At 38.9% G+C, this 18,750-nt stretch overlaps 1 protein-coding gene across 4 annotated transcripts in view; it reads left to right on the top strand.

The window, feature by feature from the left end:
- Positions 1 to 18,750, top strand: part of LOC131049261 (uncharacterized) — a 103,949-nt gene that overhangs the window by 16,275 nt on the left and 68,924 nt on the right. For all 4 annotated transcript variants that reach the window (XM_057983304.1, XM_057983305.2, XM_057983303.2 and 1 more), the window contains exons 2-3: positions 14,465 to 14,668; positions 14,803 to 15,294. In XM_057983304.1, coding sequence (XP_057839287.1) covers positions 14,465 to 14,668; positions 14,803 to 15,294 — 696 coding nt within the window. The remainder of the gene's footprint in view (positions 1 to 14,464; positions 14,669 to 14,802; positions 15,295 to 18,750) is intronic.

The raw sequence follows: 18,750 nt of genomic DNA, 5'->3' as shown, positions 1-18,750 counted from the left end.
GCATCTGCGTGGTGGAGCCAATTTGGGGGTGAGTATCTATACCCAAGATCATATGCATGGGCTGTTTGGAATTAAAGTGGCATACCATGGGAGGTTATGGATCAAAAACGTGAAAGGAATACTGTTGTTACCTCTCTTTATAGTCATCTTATAAATCCATTTGTGTTCATACAAGTGGATTGGAGAGAGATTTTGAGAAAAAATTGGCAAACTACTGAGTTGATGACTCTTGGGAAGGCATTTCCAGCTTAGGGAATGATAAAAATTTCTAGTTTGGCTAATGATTCTTAGTGTTGCAGCAATTGTTCCTATTTCTAGGGGATGAATTTTGGAAAATCAGACTTGAAAAGCTGCAGACACAAGCAATTTCAGTTCATTCAGCCCCTTGAATATTAAAATAATATTGTAATATTGATATAATGGTCATCTTAGTTATTTACAGCGTTCCACGGAAATGCATTCCCCCCCCACTTAGACCCGCGTTTCCGAGATGGGGTTGTTTCCGGGACATGGAAACGGGGATGTGGCGTCTCCCGCCGTGCAGCCACCGCCATTGGTGCTTTGCCGAAGACAGGGAAATGTCTCCACGTCTCCCAAGGAGATATGGAGACGTCTCCAAATCTCCTTGGGAGATGTCTCGACGTCTCCACGTCTCCTTGGGAGACGCCGAGGCGTTTCTTGGGGGGCGGGGAGATGTCCAGATGTCTTTTGTTGCGTCTCCAAATCTCCTTGGGAGATGTCTCGACGTCTCCACGTCTCCTTGGGAGACGCCGAGGCGTTTCTTGGGGGGCGGCGAGATGTCCAGATGTCTTTTGTTGCCTAGCCGTAAAAAGGCAAAGAAAAATTTAATTTAAAAAAACAAACTTATTTTTGGGGGTTGAGGGGTGTTGTGACCTTTTCACACATCACCCCATTGAGAATGGGGACCCTCCTTGCTTTTGCTTTTTAGGGTTTTTGTTAGATCCTTGCAACCTTCCCGACACCAATTTTGTCAGTTTTGAAAGGTCCGAGTTTTGAAGAGTCATAAATCAGTTTGTGCAAACCATGGTCAGAACAGAGTCTAGACACCGTCAATGTGCCTAGAGAATCCAAAGGACGAAGATTGCAATTAATTCGGGTCAATTTGGACAACTTTGTATTTTTGAAAAGTTTTGCTTTTTTGCTTTTCCTATTTTTTAGGAAGTTTCGTTTTTGGCACTTTAGGCATGATCCCTAAAATGGCTATTTTTAGAAAGTTTTTCCTATTTTTTAGGGAACCTTGCTTTTTCTATTTTTGGAAAGGGGATCTAGGGTTTGCACTGTTGGCTTTGAGTTATTTTGGAAATGATCGAGAACTCCACCCAAAATTCAAATTTTGTTCGAAAAAGCTAAGTTCCTAAATTTTAGGGATCCAAAGGGATTCCAGGGTAAAATGATGTATGATTTCCAAATTTCAAGATGATTCGAGTAAAACTACATAAGTTATGAAAGTTTCAAATCTGGTTATCATGGGGATCAGCTCTCTCCAAGTCCGCCCAACAAGGATGTTCACATGGTCAAGGGTTCTATGAAGTCCGCTCACCTTGGTGCACAGGACCTATGAAGTCCGCTTGGAATGAATGCACGATGCTGATCAAGTCCGCCTTGGAAGGGACTTGGCATGGTCATAGAATGAATGAAGTCCGGCCATGCAAAAGGGGTACAAGTCTTAGGAGGTCTGCCTAGCAAAGAAGGGGTGCACAACTCCCCTCAAGTCCGCTATGTAGCAAGTGCAAAGATGTGACTAAGTCCGCTTTGAAGTATGAGAAGAGGGTAAGAAACAAACCAGGTACGCCCTAAGGAGATGGTGTATGGTGCAAGGGTGTGATAAAGTCCGCCCTAGAGTTAAGGAAATAGCAAGTAGAAGTGCACAAAGTTAAGGAGGTCTGCCCTCCTATAAGGGAAGAGAAGCTGCCAAGTCCGCCCAACTTGCAAAATGGAAACAAAACTCATAAAGTCTGCCTAGGTTACAAGGGAAAAAATCTCTTCAAGTCCGCCTTCATGTGTTTGAGAAACTTGCTAAATTGGAAGTGAAGGAATATTCCCATGGCTGTCAAAAGGATATTTATCCAAGCTCGAACTAGGAAGACAATTTTAGAAAGTTTTCGAATGGGAAGAAATTAGAAATTGAGCTCGATTCATGAACTCAAAATCAAAATAGAAACTTTCTTTTGGACTGAAATTCATAACTCGAACTTGCCTTAAAGGATTTTGACTCAACTAAAGCTCAAATTTAAACTTTCTTTTGGAATTCAAAGACTGAAGCACAATTAGGAACAAATCAAAGTTCAAACTTGGAAAGGATTGTTGTGTTTCTAATCTGAAAATTCGAACTTATACAAATAGCCCTTTCATTCTCTCATTCATTCACAAAGAAGTTTGAACTTTGAGAGAGATTTTGGAGAAGTTTTTGAGAGTTTTATGCAGGTTCTGAAGGTTTTCAACAAGATTTTGAAGGGTTCAACACAGTTTTGGAGAAGATTTTGATAGTTTTGAAGAACATTTTCACAATATCCCAAGTGCAACCTCAGATTTTCCAACACGAACTGCACTTTCTTTCTTCTTTCTTATCTTTTCTGAAGGTGAAAATTGGTTTCAAAGCCAGTTTATCAGGTTTCCTAACCTGATTTTTCAAGATTTCTAGAGAGAAAGAACTAATCTACTACGATTTCCTTCGTTCTCTCTTATTTTCTGCCCTTTGAATTGGATTTTGGTGCATACTTAGTCAAGTTTTGGACTTAGATTTTCATTCCCAGGTCTGATTTTTGATCGAAATCAGACCCAAGGTTCCTAAATTGTTTATACTTCGAGGTTTTCGTAAGATTTTTTAGAACATCTGAGTATTGAAAACCTCTTCAAGATGCTAAGTGTTGGGAAAAAGCGAAAAAATCAGAATTTACTTAGCTGCTAAAACCTTCAAATTCACTTTAAAACGAGGGTTTTAACTTAATTTTCTTTAATTTTTGCAGATTTGGATGACCTCAAGAGCCGGATCATTGCGGGAAGTTCAAATGAAGTTCCAAGTAGATAAGGATTCCCCCTCAGAATCCAAGATGAACTCGAAGTAGAAGCAGGTTGGGGACACCAACCTTGGACACATCAACCTTCGAGAATTCAAGAAGAGAATGCATGGCACAGACACACAGTTATTTATTCCGATTGCTCGAAGAATGATGAGAAACGGAATTGTGCAAGCTGCTGGTTTCCTTCCGGCAGTCTAGTGTAATGAGCTGATTGTTGAGTGTTCCATACACTACAACCCTGTGGGTAGAGAGATTGTAGCCCCTGATGGTAGAGTGCTCGCCAATATAGGAGAAGAGGCAATTAGAGAGGCCTTCCATATTCCTGAATTCCACAACACGGTCTATATAACCAAAGAGGAGGCAACCAAACTATATGAAGACAACACAAAAGAGTATAAAGCTAACATCAACCACTCATGGTTGGAGAAGCCAAGGAAGAGTGTGTCAAAGATGCCTAAGACCCTTCTCAGACCCTATTTCAAGGAAGACTATGGCGACCTTATTGTTGAACGGAGTTATGGGCAGCCAACAAGGTGCTCCCTTCAAGCCATGGATGCACTACTTTATCCATGAAGTCACAACTGACGTGAAGATGATCAATTGGGCTTGAATCATCAGTGATAACTCGGATTATCAACTTAGGAACCTAGAGAAGAATAGAACATTTTACATGAGTTCCTACTTGACCTATTCCTTGGCCAAAACATATAGATACAGAGGCCTAGTGTGCAGAGGGATAGTGGGAAACAAAGAGAACCAGTTCAATGTTGATGATTGCTACCCATAGTTGCACCTGGAAGAAAAAATTCATTTTAAGAGGGTAATGATGCATTTCTCATGCATATCACAAGAATCCTTCGGGGAGGCCTTCATCAACGACTCTCTCAGGAGTCCAAGGATCTGATTAGCAAATTTGGATATTGGTATATCCAATACCCCAGGTTCACATATTTGCAAATCCAAGGATTCGCAGGACCACCAGACAAGTTGCCCATGTTTCCCACAAACAGGATGATTTTGCTCGAAGTGATAAGGCAGTTGGAAACTTTCATGGTTGTGCAGAGAGGAAAGCAGAAAGCAAGAGTGTCTTTTCCTCTCAATATTGGAAAAGGGTTGGAGTCTTGTACATCGGCCCAAGCGGCTACCCATGCAAATAAGGAGATTCAATGGTACCCATTCCTATAGTACCAAGCAAGGAGTCATCTTGATCCTTTTCATTGGATGGGAATGGTTGATGGAGTGAAGTTTGAGCATAGGCCAAACCTTGAAGATTATTGGGCCAACGCTGCTGACAACTTTCATATAAGAAGAAGATTTTGGTCTGGAATCCCATTGAATTTGATTAGGTCATCTGAAGTCTTCCGTGTGGCAGATCAACTTGAGGAAGACAATGAATATGAGCAACCACATTATGCCAACCTGAAGAATGAGCCTCTTGCCCTTGTTGACTGGACAGATTCTGAGAGATACAATTCGTGTGATCTAATGAGGCCTGTGATTGAATACTCTAAGTGGTGGGCAGCTCAGAAAACAAAAGAGCTCAAAGCAAGGAATATTGCCTTCACTTATGATCTCATGGGGACTGATGAGTCCATGTCTTCTAATCATAGTGTGACATCTAGCGGTCCAAGGAATCCAGAAAGTGTTGGATTGAGGAAGAGGAAGGAGCCCACTGAGAATTCAATAAGGGCAAAGAAAAAGAAAATTGTTGGAGAAGAGGATGTGAGCAGGCGGCAGAAGTCTAATGAAGGCCATTCAACTATCAGCGCCTCATCCATGGCCCCAATCAGAATTTTGATTGATGAACAAGAACCGGATAGCGAAATGGGAGGCAACGAGATGGAGATTTCTTCTCCCATTATTGAGGAACCAATTCAGGAGCCCATTCCCACAAAAGTTGTACAAGTAGAGAACCCTGAACTTGAAGGAGAATTCCCAGATGGCATAATCTCTACAACGAAAGGAGTTGAAGATAATTCTGATGATAGTGGCATGGAACAGTCAACCATCCCTGATTGGTTGAAAGAGAGGATGAAAGCCAAGGTTTTTGAGGAAGTTCATCAAGAAGATAATACAACAACACTCTTGGCTGAGTTGAATAAGTAGATGAAAAGAGACCATCTAAGCCAACCAAGAAGTTTTTTTTGATCCAAAGGGACAGTGCGGGATTTAGATCCGTTCAGGTAGCAGTGCCGAAAGTAGATAAAGATCAGGACAATATCACTCTTAAAGAATACGAGATCACTACCATAAGCCTGGGTAAGACCAGCAAAATCCAAGAAGTTCAGGAGTTTGATGATTCCTGCAATACCCTCGAGATGAGATTGAACAAGGAAGTTGAGAAGAGAAAGAAGCTGGAAGCTGAAAATGAGTAGTGGAAGAGGTATGTCCAACACTTGACAAACCCTATTGATCGGAAGGAGGTACCAGTTACTCCACCCATGCCCCTTCCACAGGAATCAATGAAAGATTATGAGGATATGAGAACCACTTTCAGAGAAGTCAAAGGATGGACTTCTGATGCCTTAGAGCGTACTGATATACTTGTTGAGAACCTAGTGTCAGCATATGACTCCACCTCTTCCCTCTTAAGCAGAATCCAGGATATATTTGAAGCTTGGGAAGATATTGAAGACATTCAGAATAGAATAATCCCGTGCTTGAAGATCATCAGAGGGGTTCCCAAGCAGGATTTAATTGATGGAAAGGTTATTCAGCCTGGTGAAATATATGACTTCAACACTTGGTACTTTGCTTTGACTACCAGAGTTGAATCTTTGAAGAAATCAGAAGCTAAGTTTGTGGAGATAGAGAAGATCATCCGGGGTATTCAGGACAAGGTTTTCCTTGTAGCGGCTGAGGTACTAAGGCAAGATGAGGTACGAGAAAAACATTTGCATGCAGTGAATCTGAAGGCTAAGATTCAGGGAAATTTCTTTAATTTCACAAAGTGTAATGTCCCCATTTTTCTACCCTCTTATGAAGTTTTAGCCTTTTGGCTATGTGGAGAAATAAGGAGAAATTAATTAAATTAATTTCTTATAAAGTCACTAAAATAAATTAAAAAATTAAAAGTGACTTTATATTTAATTAATTTAATTAAATAGTGACTAAAATAAAATATTAAATCATAAAGTCACTAAAATAAAATGATATTATTTTATTGCAAATGGAATCTTCTAGAAGCTTCTGGATGTGGAGATGAAAAAAGTATAAAGGGGGATCAGATTGAAGCTTCAAGGCAGATTAGAGATTTGGATTTGGAAATTGATGAACTGATGCGTGGCATTAGTTGAATCTCTGAGGACACAAACCTTCAGCAGATTTGATAGAAGGGCTGGACGAAACCCTAGTTCTTCATTTTGGGAGTAGTTTCGTGATGGAATCTACATCGGTGCCTAAATTGTGAAGTCTTCTTTTGAAGACAAATTTGCAGTTGAGAGGAGGATATTTCAGTCTTCCTATTTGAGCTTAATTTGTGGCCAAAGGCCAACTTGCTAAGACCGATGTTGGAGAAGTCAAATAAAGATGTTTGTTTGAAGATCTTTAAGTGAAGGTTAAATCAGTTTGCAGGTCAGTCTTTCAAAACCCTCGATTTTATTCATGCTCCATCATTGATGCATCTCACATGAGCAAAAGGACAGCATTGGCATTGGAGGTTATGGGCGAATCTTAGAAGCATTTTTTTGAGGAGTATTGGAGTAAGAATCAGTGACTAATCAAGTTCTGAAGTGAAGGCCGATCTGCATACACTCAACATCGATTTTGCTCATTAGACCTCTTTGAAGCATTGAAACATCACATCAGAAGTTAGCGATTTGATAGAAGGAGCAAGGCGATTCATTTTGTGGCAATTTGGAGCTGAATTGATAGGAGATTGGTCTCTAAACATTTTAATCAGAAAATTGAACCTGACTGATATATCCCTTTGATTTGGCTTTAGCTTGTGCATATGGCATCCAAACTTCACATTGAGAGGGGCGATCTTTCTTAGCAAGTGAGGCGAACATTTTGGAGGTGTCTTGAAGGGAATTCGTCTGTCTACATTGTGTTTCTCAGTCCATACTTCACAGCAGCAGGGGCGGCCAAGGAGGGGTTCGATTTGGCAAAGTAAAGAATCAAAGACATCAACCTTTGTATGCATTATCAAGGTGTCTTGACCACGTTCACAATAAACTTTCTTTAATTAAGTATTTTCAGTCTATGAGCTTGAGTATGACTGCAGTCCCTAAGTCCTCAGAAGTCTGAAAGTGTCAGTCTAAGTAATAATATATCTGCCTATATCATATTCATTAGGCTGTCAATTGGAATGTAGTCTGATTTATCTTACGAATAAGAAGGTCGACTTGGAGTTGCATTATATCATACTATTTTTTCTGAGGACGCATGACAAGTGTTTGCCGAAATGTTCATTTGCTGTTATGTCTTGATTTGACGTTTAGTAAGCAGTTGAGACAGCTGTCTTGCAGTATTATCAGTCTTAGGATCAATTAGGATCATATTTGAAGTTGTTTACCTTGAGGCATTTATGTGTATTGGCCCACATTGCAAATCTGAAAACACTATCTGCATAACACACAACATCCAAAACTGCATAACACATAAGTTGACAGCAAATATCTCCTTATTTCAAAGCATAAAAGGACATGGGATATTACACAAAGTCGATTCTTAAATATGATCTCACCAGAGTCTCGAGCTTTTTGCTCATTGATGAGAACTTTTTAGCACGGGCCGGTGACTGGGAGAGCACTCTCGCCACATGTACTGATGACATGGATATGATTGATATCAAATTAGTAGCTTGCCACATGTCACCATGGAGGAGGTCCAGCCACTCGTGTCCAGATACATTGAATTTGCAGCTTCCGGAAAGGAAAGTGGACGCTCACTTCCTTGAAAATAGCAACTGTGCCACTTGTCTTGTTCTCTTTTGTTTGAACTAATTGAGTTTTCGGACACCCTAATTAGGGTTTTGATCTTTCAATCTGGGCCCTTGATCACTGTTTGATCTCGACCGTTCAAAACTTTTGTGTGCCTATATAAGGTTTCCTCCTCTCATTTGGAGAGTGTGAGGTTTTTGATAAATTGTTGCGAGAGGTCATTTTGGATAATATATTGCTTGTGTGCTTCTAGGCCTTGTAATCTCTATTATCTAAATGATTGTCATGGTTTTCAATTTCTTCAACACAATAGATTAGAATTTGCATTAAGTTGTTAAATGGAATGCGAGATTTGATAAGTGTTGATTCGAGGTGAGGTTATTTGTTCATACTTTTGATAAGTGGATGATTTTCATTCATTGTGCAAAGTTAGCCTGAGCTATTATGTGGATGCTTAACTTCTGTCTAAGTCTATATCAATGTTATTTACTTAAGGTGTGAAAACAACAAACACATTCCCCTTGAAGATTGCACCCTGCTTTGTCTAGTTGATTTGGCGAACCAAAGTGAGGTTTCCCTTTGCCTTAGTCAACACTGTCTCTCAAGTTTCCTAGGAGTAGAATAGACCTTCTAAACCCTTATCCCTTTTATCCTTTTTTTTGAAAGTCTAAATTCGAAAATCCAAAAAAGAGAAGAAAAGAGCATTTATTGACAAATTTGTCTAAGTCCTAAACTTGTGAACCATTCTACGTAAGTCCCCCTTGTATTTCAGCAATACATAACCAAGGTAGCTACCCAACACAAAGTCGCTTATTCACATATATAAACCTTGGAGTTGTCATGTGGTCTTTCTTGTGCAATCTTGGCATATATAGTGATTTTGATCAAGAGAGGGTAGAATGTCCTTGACATTTTATTCTAATGTTTGGTGAATGATAAAACGTACACCAACAGGGGGTAACCCTAATTTGACATGGGCCCCACCCCTTCCCCCAAAACAACATAAAACCACCACATTTGGTGATTCCACTCACATTTTCTAAGTCTGATTTTTTTTTCCAACATGCTAAAGAGGAGGAAAAACTTGGAGAAGTCTGATTGAAGGAGTGAAAAGAGTGAGTGCAAGTGTGAGAGGAGTGAGAAGGAGCAAGAAGAAGAGGAGGAAGAGGATTCTACAACATTTTGGAGGGATTATCAAGCACAAGGTAGGGTTTTTCTTGTTTTTTGTTTGTTTTATTTTCTGATTTTCAATTCTTTGTTTGTTTAAACTTGTTTTATTCATTCATCTCAAAATCAGTTTTGATGTTGAATCTTGAGGGCAAAATCATTCATCATTTTACCCTCAAGATTCAACATCAAATTTTTATTTTATATAATATAAAATTATAAATTGTAAATTTTGTTTTCAAAATTGAAATTTCAAATTTGTATTTCAATTTGTTAAACTAGGCTGAATTTTTTTATTTTTTTATTTTGTGAAATGTAGTGTCACTATCACAATGAGCTCCCATGATAAGAGTGAGGATGAGATGGAGATCCATTCTAATCGTGAAAATGATTCAGATTTTGAACCTGAGAATGAGGGGGGTGACCATGGGACTGTTCTTGGAGCCCAATCTAGTTCCATGGCGAGTGCACCAGCTAGTACAGGTTGCCCTTCAGAGTTGTTGGCGCAATATGCTAGGGGTGTTTATGATCCTAAATCTCCTCTAAGATAGTGTACTTCAAGAGTAGAAGGCACATCACGCACAGGTGGGGGAACAAGGAAGTGGAAGTGTAACATTTGTGGGGTTGAATGGTTTGGTAGCATCATTAGAGTTAATGCAAACTTACTTTTTTGGAAAGGAAAAGGTGTGGATCATTGTAAGTTTTTGGCAGAAACTAAAAATATAGAGTACAAAATTGTAATGTCCCCAATTTTAGCCTTTTGGCTAATAGGAGTAATAAGGAGAAATTAATTTACTTTCTTATAAAGTCATTAAAATAAATTAATTATTAAAAAGTGACTTTATATTTAATTAATTTAATTAAAAGTGACTAAAGTATAAAAATTTAAAAATAATAATAAAGTCACTTAAAAATAATAAAGTGTACCTACCCTCTTCTAGAAGGTGGTTGTGACGTGTTATGTAATGAATAAATAGAAGAAGGGAAACCCATGTTGGGCATCAGTTGTTTTTGTTATCTCTTGAAGAGTTGTGGAGACACAGGTTGTCCGCAGAAGATCTTGGGGAAGGATACCTCCCTATTGGTCACCATAACTGAGGAGGTGAAAGACCCTCTGAAGGGTTGCTAAGAGAGTGAAGAGCATTCAGCTTTTCATATTGAGCATAAGGAGTTATATCAGTTTAGGGCAGTGCTTCAGACTTGCAGTTTTAAGGAATCATCTTGTATGGTGGTGGAGGTATCCTTTGGGCTATACTTGACAGCAATGTCCTTTGGGTATCTTGGCAACATTTATCTTCAGTTATTGGAGGCAAATCGAACTACATTGTTGCTGCTGTCACATTGGTTGCAGACATCTCCTTCCACGATTTGGTTCATACACCCTCCAACATGCATCGATATTGACATTAAAGGCCAGCGATATTATCTAGGGGTTGAGGCGCCATCTCCTTGATATTTTATATGGTATTTTGGTGACACTTTGGATTGTATTGTGAAGTCTGATCTGAGGCAGGTTCGTGGGCTCCAGACCCTCGATTTTGAGTTGATGATTCATGCTTGGCTTTGTGACATCCATATGGAGTAAGGCGCTAATGTTGGAGGAGAGTTCGATTGGCTTAGAGAGACATTGGACACCCATTAGCAGATTTCATTCCATTCTCAGCACTTTCTACTGGCAGCAGCAGGGTCAGCACCTGTCATGGTTCGATCTAGCACATTCGAGGCTCATTGCTAGTGGATATTGCTTGCAATCTTCATTGCTCAACTTGGGCGAATTTATAACAGGTTCCTAGCTTCTCATTCCTTTGTGTTTCAGTTGAATGTATGTGAGTGTTAATCAGTCCTTAGTCCTCAGAACATCTGGGACTCAGTCTTGTATATCAGTCCATGCTTGGGTTCTTTGACAGCATACTGTAATGATCTTTGATGAGGGATTAAACTATTTTTGGATTACATCTTATTTGATCAAGTAATCTGAGGATGTATGCCAATTATTTGTTAAAATGTCAGCAAGTAAATGTGACTGATATTAAGACCTATTTGCCCCTAATACCTTGCAGTTGTTGTTCTAAATCATTCCTATGATATTCTATTATTGTTGTGGCTCAACCTTCAATGGAAAATTGCTTCAGAATGTCCTTTAAGTCTGACTGAAATTGTGAATAGCATGATAAACCATGACAGCCAAATGTTTGTTGAAATATCTTGGTGAAATATATTAGGATTTCATATCAGAAAATTAGCAGGGACATTACAAAATTTGAGAGGAACAAGCTTTGGGGCATTCCAGATGATAGAGATGTTTCATTCCCTACTACTTTGTCTGCTAGGGCAGCCCTTTAGTAGAGCTAGCAAGTGCAACATACTTCTCCTGCATCACAGACGAGAGGAATGATGTTTAGACCTTCATCCACTTCCACTTCTAGTGCCATGCCCCAATCACGAGAGGCTAAGGGGACAGGGAAACACAAGTTGCACACATTGCAGAGTAACCCCATAGCTGATATGTTTAATGTGCAGTTGAGAGATGAGATAGATGAATCCATTGGCAGGTTCTTCCTTGCCAATGGCATCCCATTTCATGTTACACGATCTCTTTATTATAGGGAGATGATTGCTATGGTGGGGAAGGGAGGACCATCATATGTGCCACCAGGGGAGACGAAATTGAGGACCACGATCTTGGATAAGAGCTATTCCAAGATCAATATTTTGATGTAGAAGATGAAGGCATGTTGGGTGGCCTCTGGGTGCAACATACTTATGGATGGGTGGACTAACATTAGCCATTGTCCATTCATCAACATCATGGTCACATGTGCAGGGGGCCCATACTTCCTTAGAGCAGTTGATTGTACAGGGCATCCCAAAGATGCTGATTTTCAGTTTTAGGTTCTCAAGGAGGCTATTGAGAAGGTTGGGCCACAAAATGTGGTCCAAGTAGTGATAGATGCAGCTCATGTGTGTTGAGCACTAGGGACACTCATTGAGGCAGCCTATAGACATATTTGGTGGACCCCATGTTGTGTGCATTCCATGAACAATGCACTCAAGGACATGGTGAAGATTGATTGGATTAGAGGAGTGGTCAGTGATGCAAGAGATGTGTGGATGTTTATTTGCAACCACCGCACTTCACATGCATTCTTTTGGACCTTCGCGAAGGAGTTCTTGAAACCAGTTGAGACTAGATGTGCATCCTATTTCATTCTCTTGGAGAGAATGATTGAGTTGCAAGAGGCATTGCAACTCATGGTTATGACTAATGAGTGGAATAGGTTGGCCGAGGCCAAGACAGAGCAGGGGAGAAGGGTGAAGGAGATAGTGAAGAGTGATGTGTTTTGGATTGATGCGAAATACATTGTCTCCATCATTTCTCCAGTATTCCAGCTCATCAGATATGGGGATGGGGATGCACCTAACCTTGGAGAGGTGTATGAGTGTATGGACTCTATGCTTGACCAGACGAGGGCTGCTGTGCGAGTGAAGGACCCCTCTCTAGTATTCTACAATGAGCACATCCGGCCAATCATTCGACGCAGATGGGACAAGTTGAATACTCCTTTGCATATGGTTGCTTTTGCTTTGAATCCTAAGTGGTACAATGCTAGTCCGGGTAGAGTGACACCGATTTAGGATGATGAGGTGAAGGCAGGTTTATTTAGGTGCATAGAGAAGATGTATGATTCTAGAGATGCCGACATAATTCACACTGAGTGGGGAAGATTTGCCACTCTTTGAGGCTATTCAGATGCGACAAAGATGGATATAGAAGCTATGGCACAGGAGGACCCACTTTTGTGGTGTAATTGTCATGGTTCAAAATCTTTGACCACCACTCTAGCTATTCGTATGCTATCCCAGGTTTCCTATTCTTCAGCTGCTGAGAGGAACTGGTCTACATATAGCTTCATCCACTCTCTTAAGAGGAACAAACTTACCTCTAAGAGAGCAGAGAAGCTTGTGGCTGTACATAGTGTTTTGCGTCTCATGGACCGCAAGACACTTGTGTACAAGGAGAGTCTAGTGGTATGATGGGATGTAGAGCCAGAGGAGTCCTCACAGATTGATGAGGATGATCCTACCACTTCATATCCAGGGCTGGTTGGTGTGAGCTTGAGAGATCTTGACCTTGAGGAGTCCAACAGATCCAGTGATGTGGAGTTTGCAGATGATTAGAGGCCTCTCTTTGCTACATTTTGAGTTTTGACATTTTGGCATTTTGTCTTTTGTAATGCTATTGCTATTAGTATCTGTACTCGTTGTAATGATGAATCATGTAATCATCTTTATAGACTTTGTGATATCTCATATGACATCAGATATTCATATTTTCGATATAATAGAAATCTCCAATTTGACAATTTCATTTGTCTAATTTTATTTAGCAACTAGCATTCAAGAAATCTTTGTATTTAGAATTAGTATTTCAAATTTTGCTATTTTATAATTTTACTAATTTCCTATAGTTTCATTTGAAATGTAATTCTTATATTGTTATACATCTTGTCAAAATTAGTTTTTCAAGTACTATATGTATAACTATATCAGGACCACCACCCCACCATCCCCCCTTGCTGTCCCCTTGCCGTCGCCAAACATAGGCCCTTTGTTCCCCCATCCCCGAATCCTGTCCCGCGTCCCCGCGTCCCCCTTTCCTTAATGGCTGTGGAACACTGGAAATTTCCAAATCATAAATGAAAAACTTTATAAGTCAACTCTAGGTGCACCTCTATTCGATTTATTTTTAATGGCTATAACCTGATATATAGCATGTGCATGTCTGGATAGAAGATGAGGCTTATTTTTATGGGCATTGTCCCAATGTATATTAAACCGACCATATGCTAAACCCTTGTCTAGTTACCAGGCATGTGGGTATAAACATGTTGTTTCTCTTGCCCGTATTCTGAACGCAATGACATTAGCCGTATATTCTGATCTAGGGATGTAAGTCACCTGTATCACTTTGAGGGAACCATGATTTTAGATTTTATTCTACCGAAAATAATTTCTTGACAGGTTCTGTATTAGTCTCTGATCCCTTGAAGAGGACTTCATCTGGTACCACACTAGATTCCTAAACATTTTATAATTTTGTTAAACTAATGGAAACAGTTGCTTGTAAAAGTGGACTACATCTTGGTGCCACTACCAAGTTAATGGTATGTTTATGTTAATTGTCACTCTATAATTTGCATATTCTGGACAGCAGAGACCTAGAAGTGACAGTGTTATTGGCAGTATTGTTTGTTTGAGTTTATGTGGTTTTACAGCCTCTTCTATGGATTTATTACATTTGAAAACGCCATCTACTGTTGTTTGGCCCAAAAGATGTTTATTTGTAAAAGGAGTAAATTCTTATCATTGCAGCTTGTTCCAGCTAGTGACGTTTTGGAAAAGGGTAACGACATACAAAAGATAATGGGATCCATCATGCAACCAGATAATTCATCCAGAAATATGCTTGCTGTATGTTTTAGGAGGGTGATTATGCAGCATATTTGGAATTTTGAGCTTTTGTTCTTCACCTCAGGAACTTGTAGAGACATGGGCAACTTTGCTGCTGAAAGAAAGGTTAGGTGTTGATGATGATGAATTATATTGACAGTTGAAAACTCAATGCTCTTTATACGTTCATGCCATGTGCAGTAGATATATAAAATCTTTCTCCCTTATCAGTTTAACTCTTTTTGTTTTATTATGAGCAGGTTCAAATGTTAGGCAGCTTGAAATCTTCAGATGAAAAGGTTCTTACTGGACTTGCTGAAGCTGTGTGTCTTTATGCTGCAGCATGCCTGGAAGATGATTTTAAGATAAAAATGCTTGGGAAAAGCTCAAGGAATTTATTTCATAGTTTTCAGAAACCCAAATGGATGGCATCCTCAGATTCTTGTGTTCGAATTCGTCCACTTTCTAAATCTGAAATTGCTGCTCATACCAGAACTCAGCTGAAGCAGACTATCACAAATCCTGAAAACACAACAGACTTGAGAACAACTGGCCATAATTGGTGGCCATGGCCATCACATTTGTCAAGCACACCAAATAATTTCAAAAGTGGATCTAATGTTTGGAGCAATGAATATATACCTGTTCATAAACTACAAATAGATGTTGGCAAATTTAAGGATGTAAAGTTTCAAGGAGGGCAGAAGTGTGCAGGTCATGTATGGGAGATTATTCTAAGCCATCTCCAGCTGGTATGATATTGTTCTTCCTTATTCTTATATTTCAAATACCTGTGCCAAGAAAATGAGGACAGGAACAGTGGAAAGACAAATATCTATTATGCTATGCACTTTTATCAGGCACTAAAGATGTAAATAGAATGGGGTGGTTGACATACAAAGTTAAGCTGTTTACTTAATTTTAAACAGAAGGTAATGCTTCGAGAATATGCTTCAATTTTTTTTTTAAATTGAATAAAAATCTTTGAACTCATTATTCATCTTGGGATTCTTGTCTTTTTGTATGCAACATGTGGTTGAATGTAAGTTATACCAATTATTCTCATTATGTTTTGTGTATTGCAAATATTGTAGCTTTGGGGTTTTTTTCCTAATATGATTTTACTTGTGAGCCTTAGTTCAAACGTAAACTTTGTTGATACTTCCACCTTGTCTCTCTGTTCTAATAGGGAAAGTTCAAACTGGTCAATTTCATGTCACTTGCATGGAGAATAGAAACAGATTGTTAGCATCTTTTATTCCTTTGCAAGAGTTGGAGATTATTTTTGAACAGAGTTATGGGCACTTTGGATTTGTTTCATGCTTAATTCAAGTAGTGATGTTACATAAAAGGGATATCAAGGAAACAATTCAAATGCTCTCCAATTACTTCTCCTAAAGCGTCACACTCAAGCACAAAGGGTTGTGAGAAATCAAGAAGAGCTGAAACAAGACAAGTGCTCATTACCTCCTTAAGATGGTCAAGTATCTACTGTGCTGAAGCTGACCAAGAAAATGATCCCCTTTTTGTCAAATCTATGAGAGGTGCAGTGAGTTGAGAAAACCCCTTCACGAATCTCCTGTAATAACTGCACAATCCAAGAAAAACTCTCAAGTGTGATACATTATTTGGTAGGGGCCAATAAAGGATAGCATAAATCTTCTTTTGATCCACATTAACTCCATTAGCATCATTTACATGACCAAGATAGAGAGCATGTATCATCTCGAACTTGCACTTAGTTGCCTTAAAAAGAAAAGACCAATCCTCCATAATACCCAATTCCTCATCAATGTGCTAAAAGTGGCCCTATCTAGTTTTGTTCTAGATCAATATATCATCCAAACTCTCATCATCTTCAGTTTTTCTTTTTCCATATGATAACATTTTGTCTTCACTCTCTATGTCCATGGCCCAATTGTATGGTTCGGCTTTGGAAGATGGTGGTACTACCTTCATTTCCAGAATGAGGGTATAAGGCCTTAGATGAACCATCTTATTTTAACGCCATTTGTTGTAAGCCCTTACATTCTCATGCTTGCCTTGTTTTGTATTATAGATCTCTGCTACAATTTCATTATCATCTCGTAGTAATTTAAATTCTTCCTTAGAAGATTTCTTTAATCTTTCCCAGGTAGTTTTGGAGGTTGGGTCAGCTTCTGTGTACCTATCAATAGCTATACCTCTTAAGGTTGCTAGAAAGGATTGTAGACAATAGGCTCTATCTTCTTGGCCATTTGCTATCTATATCGTTTCACAAGTCTTGCAATGTCTTGCAAGGTCTTTTGACCCATTGTTTATGAATTTAGGCAACTTCTGCCTTTTGATATTGGGACTTGACGAGGGAGATCATCTTGTTTTGGTGCAATGTCCATTGCTTGAATTGACTTATTAGGGGATTTTGATTCAAAACACTCCAGTGCTTCACTTGCACTCTTGGTTGTGTGGGAATCCTAAACTCCGCTTGCCTCAATGTTTTTGTACAAAGTTGCCTTTAGTTTCTTTCTTATATACCTTTGGCCCAAGTGTTTCAGTTTTGCATCCTTCAAACACCTCTTCAATCGACAGTCATTCAATGTTTCAAATGTTATTCTTGTAGGTTTTGGACACTAAGTTTTTAGATTCTATTTCCCATTCTTCTTCGTTTACTTGTTTTTCTTCTTGGTCAGAAAGATTGGTCCACACTTCATTTGGTAAGGGTAAATGTTTCGCTCTCTCTTTCCACTCCTCACTTGTATGATTTCTTGTGGTGGGAGAATTTTATTTTCTCAATTGAGGCTCTGACTTTGGCTTACATTCTTACTTCAACATACACTTTGATTCTGATCGCATTCTTGGGAATGGCTCCGACTTGGGAATTGCATGGCTATGTTTTCCTCAAGTGTTTCTTAATATCTTGTCCTTCGTTCTCTTTGTTGTAAGATTCTTAAGGATCACCTTATCTCTTGGTTTGCCCTATAATTGCTTTTTGATAGCTTTCGATTCTTGTTTGGTTATAATGGTATTAATTTTAGGCGGTCCAACGTCGTTTTGTATTCCTCCTCTTGTCGGCTTATGTCTTTGTAGCACTGCCTTATTTGCTGTCTTTGTACTTCATGATCACGTTCTGTGTGAAGTTCTTGAAGTATTATTAGATGTCTTGTGAGTAGTCGTGGCATATGGTCAAGAAATACTTCTATTTCCTTGCTTACTCTCAGGTTACTGCAAATGACCTCTTATGAAATTCGCCTTTGGATGGCTTCTTCTTTTACCTGCTCTTTGACTGTTATATTCCATAGTTTTACTAGGTCTTGGGTGAGTTTGTTGTCTCTTTCTTGGATAAACTTGACAAGTTATTCAATTGGCTGTCCTATTATCTCATCATTTTAACGCAGCTTTTTGAAAGGCAACTATGCTAAATGTTTACTTCTCCTATGGATGTGCAATTAATAACTTAAACTAAACAGAATTATACATGGAGGATTGAATTACCAGGGAACATAGTAAACAAAATACCAATAAAAAATGTATAACAATTGTCTTGTACTTATCAATGTTCTTTATACAAAATTGGGATCAGGAACTTCTTGCACATTGTGTTCCCTTGTCCTGCCCAAAAGAGAAGTATTTTTGTTGACGGTTGCTAAGGAATTCCCAACCATCGGCGACTACTGAAAACTACTATAATCAACTGACAAATCACAACTATACTTGCCGATTGTACAAAAATAACTAAACTAATGTGTTTTAGCTATTGACAGCCTTTATTCAATCTAATATTCAGTAAATATTATTATCAAATTCCAATTTGATACATGGACGGAATTTCTTGCAACCAAACTAAGAATCGAATAAGTCCTCCTTGGAGAAGCAGACATTTAATACATTCTCAAGGAGAACAAAAATTCCTTATATAATTCCCACACTCTCAAGGAGAACAAAAATTGCTAGAGCCTGCAAGCTTCAGTGAGAATGTGCCAAACAAAAGATCCATTGGATGCAACCTTATCCAATCAAACTTCTCTTATTGTGATATTATATCTAATGAGCACCTTCCAAGTTTTGCTTCCTTCAAAGGATCATAATATCAACTTCACAACAGAAGAAATACTTTTATTCTTAAGGTCCTTAAGGCTAATACCTCGTAAACTCTTAGGCTTACAGAGAACATTTCAATCTACAACATACTTCTCTTTACTACCTTATCCATATTTTGTATCCCTGGCTAC

The sequence above is a fragment of the Cryptomeria japonica genome, chromosome 7, assembly GCF_030272615.1.
Source record: "Cryptomeria japonica chromosome 7, Sugi_1.0, whole genome shotgun sequence".
In the NCBI taxonomy this organism is placed as follows: Eukaryota; Viridiplantae; Streptophyta; class Pinopsida; order Cupressales; family Cupressaceae; genus Cryptomeria; species Cryptomeria japonica.
This window is presented reverse-complemented; position numbering and strand designations above follow the sequence as displayed.